Genomic DNA, 7,923 nt, shown 5'->3' with positions numbered 1-7,923 from the left:
ATTTGGGATTAAAGAAATCTTAAGTGAAGAACAAGAGGGAAAATGCACAGGTAATACAGAGGTTTTCAAAGGAAAAGTTGGGTGTAGTGAGAAAAAGGGACTGAGTGGTTAGAAAGCAAAGCAAGAGAATTTGGGAAAATAAAAACAAAGCCATCTGAAAATACAAAATTAATGCAAAATATTTGTGTTTGGTTATAAACACTTATTAAATGTTCCCATTATGATAAAAACATAAATACGGAGAAATAAAAGTGACCTAAGACAACATGAAGCCAGCCATGTGATGGCTGGTATTGAGGTGGGAAAGGCATATTGGGGGAAACAAAGTGATCATAGGAAAATTTCATGATGAAAACAAGTAAGTGATGTAAATACAAATATGTCTCCATGGCAATCACTGAGAGGAAGACAGACAGAACAAAGAATGTATCATTGCAAAATTCATTGGGGCATATGACAGCACCTCTCGGAATAGATTAAAATCCAGAAAAGTTTCAAGTGATCCCATCAGCATTCACCTCAGGAAGAATCCATTTACAGCAAAGACAGAGAGACAGACAGAGTTAATATCTAGATACATAGTTGCGTGTGGAGCTTTTAAACTTCATGTTGATCCTAAAGAGACATGACAGTGTGGAAACACAGCACTTTCCATGCATAAGGTGAAAAGGGAACTAAGTACAGTGTAGTGAATCCCTAACAAGGGAAATGTTTACAGAGAGCTACATTAATGCTTCAGTTTCCATAACTCTCACCTGTGTATATGATGTCTTATATCTGCTCTGAGTACTGCTTTCTGCCCAGATCCAATTACAGAGTCTGCTATGGCAGGAAGATATGCAAATAAGGCTTCTTTTGCCCATAAAAACAAGCCCTGCCCTGACCCTGCAGCTCTGGCAGAGGAGACAAGCCTTGGATTCCCAAGTCCTCCCTGTCAGGGGTCAGCACTGAACACAGACCACATACCATGGACTTAGGGCTCATATTGGTTTTCTTTGTCCTTATTTTAAAAGGTAATTCAAAAATATGAGATGTTGTGTTTTGTGTGTACATGAGAAAGAGAAAAAAAAATTTCTGTGTCAATTTTCTAACATGAATTCTTTGTGTTTACAGTTATCCAGTGTGATGTGCAGTTGTTGGAGTCTGGTGGAGGCTTAGCGCAGCCTGGAAAATCCCTGAAACTCTCCTGTGCAGCCTCAGGATTCACCCTCCGTAGTTACCCAATGAACTGGGTCCACCAGGCTCCAGGGAAGGGGTTAGAGTGTGTCGCATACATTAGAAGTAATGTATACTATACCGATGCTGTGAAGGGCCGGTTCACAATCTCCAGAGACAATGCCAAGAACACTCTGTACCTGGAAATGAACAGTCTGAGGTCAGAGGATTCAGCCATGTATTACTGTGCAAGAGACACAGTGAGTGAATGCTACTGTGAGCTCAGACAAAAACCTCCCCATAGGGAACACTGGAACAGCAGGGGGCGCGGAGAGGACTTAAAAATCTGGGTCACAGGAGAGCCTGCTTAGAGAAGCATGGCAGACTGGACTTCTCTATGTCTGGACTGCTTCTCAATATCACACTTAGGGATTTTCTCTACAGGTATAGTGTATAGTAATCCTTGTGGGTCCAAATGTTTATTCGAATTTCCTTTTCCTCTTGTACTGTGTGGGTTTATTTATTAGTGTTCCTCCCTGTTACTCTATCTCTCTCTACCTATCTCTGCCTCAGTTTCTCTCACTCTCCCTCTTTCTTTCTTACTACTGTGTGTGTGTGTGTGTGTGTGTGTGCGCGCGCGCGCGCGCGTGCGCTGACGTATGATGCATTTCTCTAGCAATCTGCACCACTTGTTTTAAGATAAATTCTATCTGTGGACCTGAATCTCAACGACTGGATTATCTGATGTTCCAGTGAGTCCCAGTAGTTGTTCAGTCTCCCCATTCCCCATTCAGCATACCTGGTTTGCTGCCACACACATTTGTTTATTATTATTTTTTTAGTAATGGATTCTGAGTGCTGTGTTTAGAACCAACTGAAGGGTTCTTGTGTGTCAAAAACTTGATTTTTGCAGCCCCGTTGTAGTTTCTTTTTAAATTTAGGATGCCCTTTACCTGAACAAAATGCAGATCATCACACTGAGCTAGAGTGATCTTGTCTTTTGACCTGCATCAGTTCCTTAAGAAGCCAAAAAAGATTGTAAAACCTAGAAGACACAGGCAGCTCAGAACCACATGTGAGTTTAGATGACTCTGTGCCATCTGTTTGTCTCCATGAACACTACACTACCCATACAGAAGTAAATACCCCTAATTTAAAAAGTGTATTTTTTTAAAGTTCTCATCCAGTTCTGTAATTTAGCCCAATAGTCTAGTCTGTGTGTAGTTTATATTAAACCTTGATTCAAATGGTAATTTTAATACTTATATTTCTTGTATTGAATAAATACTGTTGTTGAAACCTCACCCTGTTAAAGGTTATAACATTGTTTCTGTCATCCAAGAGAACAGTTTAATTTTTCTTTCCCAAAATCTCCTTTCTCAATTCTCTAAGTTCTGTGTCAACCAGTTAACAGATAGCTCTGGGAACCCAGAGCTGAGAGATCATGTCCTCATGAGCACACACTGTTCTGCCCTCCATGCTCTGATTGGGATGCTTTACCTTGACCAGGGCATATGGGCAGAAGAGGCAGCGTGAAGCTAACATTTCTAACAACTACAGAAATGGATCTTAAACCCAAAAGATTTAGTTGCCTGTAACCAATGATATGAGTGCATTTACCCAAGGAAAGAATAAGACCAAGTATTATGGGTATGGATGAGAAGGGATGCCTGTGCTATGGAAATGGAAATGTGGTTCTACTAAGATATTCTGAAAACTCTGCGGGTCCCTCAGAAAATTGCACAAGATGCTGTGACCCTACAATCTTGCTCCTGGAAGAACAGACAAAAGAACAAGTTAGTGCAGTAAATCATGAAAGAAGGGAGGAAAGAAGAGAAAAGACATGAGAGTAGGAGAGGCCAGAAGGGTCAAAGGAGTGAGAGAAAGAGGGAAGAGGGTAGTGGGGTAAATCAGTGTATTCACAGTACATTATAAATGAGCGAGGTGATTTCTTTTTAAGCAGAATGAATGACATAGTTGGGAAAATTTTTCAAATAGCATAGGATGTTAATATACATATACCCATAGTTTGTGGAAAGGGCTGTCTCTGTTGTTGTATATCTGTCTGTGCGTATATGTCTGAGTGATGGCTTCAAAGATGCATACTTTCTCATCATCTATAGATAGTTTACCATATAGAGGTAAACTATCTGACCACAGAAACCTGCTCTGAGGTCAGGTGAGCAGCGAGGCTGGGATTCTTGGTTTGACTTCAAGCCTCTGTTACCCTGAGAAAGCCTCTGAAGACATTCTAGTTCCCATTCTTCTTTAAGATCCTAGTGACTCTCAAAGCACCAGAGTCAGAGAAGACAGCTGAACAGACCCTGTCTGCCTCTTTACGGTCTGTGGCAGATATAGTTATTCGTATATGTACTCTGCTCTCATTTTTAAATTTTCATTCAGGTGTCTGGTGTTGAACATGAGTAGTGAGATTCCAGCACATGCTGTGGTTCAACTACACAGTAGTCTTGAAAAGATCTTGGAGTCCAGACTCAGAATAGGAGTCACAAGCTGAGAGTACAGTTTCTTTCTACTTCTCCTTGGCCTCCTCCTTCTGTATTCTTTGTTTTGATTTATCCTCCCTACCCCAACATTCTCAAGATCCATGTTCAGTAGATTGATCCTTTACAGAATCTATTATAATGCTGGACATCAAGGAAGAAGAATTTGTAATTGCTGATATGGTTTACACATGTGTCTAGAGGCTAGTGTTGAGATTGAGTGTGTTTATTAGTTGATTTCTATGTTACTTTAGAGACAGGATCTCAAAATGAATCTGGAGCACAAATGTGCAGATAGATTCTTTGGATGGCTGGTCTTCCAGTCACAACACCCCCAGTGCTAGGAATGTATTATAAACCAACACACCCAGCTTGTAAGTGAAGTGTTGTGAATCGAGATAAAATACTAATACTGGGAGGCAGGCACCATATCACTGAACCAACACTTGAGCCCTGGATATTAAAACTGTACATTGATAAAAGAATTACAATCTATAAAAGCAAATTCATTTATTGTATAATAATTTTTAAAAGAGAAATTGTATTGCCAATTTTGGATTTTTAAAGCATTAACTGTTTAAATGAAAATGAGAGCCTAGAGTCCAAACCCTTATATATCCACTTAAATACCCTTAAAACTGACCATTATGGAATTCTGGAAATGGGAAAAGGGCAGGACCTGCAAAATAAGAGAGAACGTAAATAATTATCATAATATATTGTGTTGAAAGATTTCAAGAAAATAAATTCATTAACTATGGACAACACTGCATTTGTTGGTTGGGCATGGTGAAATATAGTCTCAGTTCATTCAATATGGAGACAAAAGCAAGAAAATCTCTCATAGCTTGGTCTATATAGAAAGTCCAGGACACCCAGGTGACCCTATCCAAAAAGAAATGAATGTGAGAGTTTTTCTGAGTGTGCTTGTGTAGGATGTGTGTGGGACTATATCTGGAAGTGGAACTCTCATTCTCTGTGTGTCTGTGTATGTTGGAATGTGTAGATGTATCTGGAAGGCAGACTTTGTGTGTGGCTGAGGTTGCAGTTGGACAGCCTGTCATGCCCCTTCCTTCATTACTTTCATGAGAAGAATTTTCTATTGTCCTACCTTGTGATCTATAAATATGATCAATGCTATGAACAAGAGCAACATGTGAATGAAAGGGTTTCTGTCATCTTAACTCTTAAAATCCACCATGAGAAAAATCAGGACATTAAATCAAAGTAGGAACGTTAAGGTGGGGACTGAATCAGAAAACATGAACTCTGCTGACCAGCTTGCTCTTCATGTTTGTTCCACCTGCTTTCTTATACAAACCAGGAAAACATTTTCATGGATGGCATCTTTAACATTGGCATGGGCCCTCCCAAATCACTCATTAATCAAGAAAATGGCTCCCACAGTCTTGTCTACAGACCAATATGAGGAAAGCATATTTTCCACCTGAGATTCTTTGTTCCCTGAAGTCTCTATTTTGTATTATGTTGATGAAATTCTACTGAAACACAAATGGACAGGCTGGTATATTAATGAAAATGTGAGCCATTAAATGAGTGCCATTGTTCACCACATGAGAAAAAAGATGACTGATGAAACACTTAAGAATAAGGATCCACCTCTCAAACAGAAGATAATTATAAATAATGTGTGACTTTACCATCAGCTCATTCCCTTTGCAAATGACTTTTGCTTAGTGACTTCCTTCTCTACAGATTCACAGAAACAAAACCCCATGGATCAAGAGAGTATAGAATACAGATGCAAACTATATCTGCAATAGCCAAAGTCAAAATATGGGAATAATAAGATAACCTAAAACAAGCTCCCAAATATATCAGAAATGTGTCCTTCACCTTTTATGTAAGCGCAATGAGAATATCAGACAAACCCAAGATAAGACATACTAAACAAGTCTGAAAAATATTCTTCTAACCTACTGAACATCATAAATAAGGTGAACACAGCACTCAAAGTGTTGGTTCCCCATCAGTATTTACAAGGATGACTGTCTCGCCTATGTTAAGTTCTAGCTCCCACTGCCACTCACAGTAAATATATTGTGCAGAACAAATTGAGGGACATAAAATGTGGGGTACCAATAAAGTAAATGGTGGACGTTCTTTGGGATATGAAATGGAAGGTTGGTTACAGCTCATTTCCCTTCCCTGGTGATTTACATTACTAAGGCATGTGACAAAGCCCTGCAATCCCTTGTCCTCTATGTTTATCCTTCCCACAAGGTAAGCAGTTCCCACTGTTCAAGTACACCTGCTTCCATGTCTTGTCATCACATAGGCTTCTCTGTCTTTTTTTTTCTTTTTTTCTTTTTTTTTTCTTCAGATCACATAAGCCTCAAGACTGGTTGGATGCTACTTTTTTTCATGGGTATTATAAACTGCTTTCTCATCCCTCAACAATGCAATAATCATAAAACCTGGGCTCTTATGTGCTACAACCTGAGGAGTGAGAAAGTGAGATTTATAAAAATAGAAAGAGAAAAACAGACTGACCTAAATAAAGATATTCAAGGACAAGTGTCCAGGTATAGTGTCCCTAATTAGAAAGGTAAATAGTGTTAGACTAATAAGATAGCATCCAGTTCAGTCACTTGAGTTATTTTTCCCAATGAACACATGGGATCACACATACTAAATGTTAGTAATCACAAGTTATCTTCTAGATGAGGGATACGAATAAGATTACTCTACTGAAACTAAAAGAATAAATTCTAAGTTTTCATAACTATGATTTCTGATCACTATGAACCCCAATTCCATCAATCCACTTCATGAAATATTAAAACATTCAAATGCATTGAGTAAGTGATACCCTATTCTCCAATCATTGATTGAATGTAGACTCATGGTAAACATTCCCATCTTTTGCCTGGCAGCTCTGCACAGTGTGACTTAAAATATTTCTTGTTTGTCAGGGATTGGAAACCCAGCCAGACCAGGAAAATGTTCCTGAGTACCCATTTCTATTTCTACTAAGAAGCATGAAGCAAATATCAGTCACCTGAAGGGGAAATGGAAACCTCCTGTACTTCTCAGGAAGCTCTCTCAATTCAAAGAAACCTCAGACTCAGGATGAAAGCCAAAATCTAGCTGAGAAGCCACATCCCCTTCTCACTGGAGCCTCCAACAGAGCATGACTGTTCTGGTGCTACTCATCTGCCTCATGACCTCTTCAACCTATAAATGTTTTAGGGATTAAGGAGAGAAACCCAGATGCACCATATATGGAATGTATGACTGATGATGATAGATATCACCACATAGGGCAGACCTGGCTGTGCTTTGTGCACCAGGATCAGTCATGAAGAGACTCAAGGATCATTGGGAGTGAGGTCCCTAGATTCACAACTGAGCTCCAGTTAATTCTCCAGGTAGAATAGAATTTAGGATTTCAATAAGAGCCAACAGATCATGTAGGAATACCCTGGTATTTAACCTTGATTTCCTCCACTCCCTCCATCATCCTCACATAAAACATGAACATCAATTTTATCATTGATCCTGGTTATGCTCTGGTACTCAGACCATGGAAAGAATGCATCTAGAGACAGCAGGTGAGGTTCAGGAGCCTGTAGGATATTTTTAGCTAAACACTGCTTAAGGTGTCCCTGAGCTTCATCGTTTCTGATAATGCTGTCAAAGCAAAATGCGGTTTATAGATCATAGAATCTATTCTGATCTTCTCAGATTGCTAGTGTGTAATCAAATTTTTTTTTGGCTAAAATAAAATACCCTATCTATCAAGGTATTTAAACACATTTTAAAAGTTTACAGGATTTTAATTTCATCATGTAGATATATTTATCTCTCCATTGTTTCTTCATAGACTTCTTACTTACACAGATTCACTTGCAAATAAGTTTTGTGGTCTCTGCAGTGATATCTGAGTCATTGATCCTTGATCTGAATATCAGATGCTGCAGTGGGACAATGGACTGTATCCTGTCAATTATATTTTTTAAAAAATAAAAAATTATTGGCCAGTAGCCAGTCAGGAAGTATAGGCAGAACAACCAGACAGGAAACAGAGGTGGGTCAATGAGAAAGGAGAATTCTGGGAAGAAGGAAGTCCTAGTCTGCAGTCATGACCCAGCCAAAGAAGAAGCAAGATATGACTGCCTTTCCAAATAAGGAACCAAAATATGTGGCTAACATAGAAATGAAATCAATAATGGGCTAATATATGTTATAAAAGTTAATAAGATGTCTGAGCAACTAGACCAATCAGTTTATAGTTAATGTAGAC

At 38.9% G+C, this 7,923-nt stretch overlaps 1 gene segment (V, D, J or C); it reads left to right on the top strand.

Annotated features, from left to right (window-relative positions):
• The first annotated feature begins 952 nt into the window (after window positions 1–952).
• Window positions 953–1,526, top strand: LOC121438494. The segment is given in 2 exon segments: window positions 953–1,013; window positions 1,114–1,526. Coding segments are annotated over 2 exon segments (459 nt in total).
• The last annotated feature ends 6,397 nt before the right edge of the window (window positions 1,527–7,923 follow it).

Source organism: Microtus oregoni, unplaced genomic scaffold, assembly GCF_018167655.1.
Source record: "Microtus oregoni isolate MIOR12 unplaced genomic scaffold, Mior012 000056F_ref0000123, whole genome shotgun sequence".
Taxonomy (NCBI): domain Eukaryota; kingdom Metazoa; phylum Chordata; class Mammalia; order Rodentia; family Cricetidae; genus Microtus; species Microtus oregoni.
The sequence above is the reverse complement of the archived record's forward strand: the minus strand, read 5'-3'. Positions and strand labels throughout refer to the sequence as shown.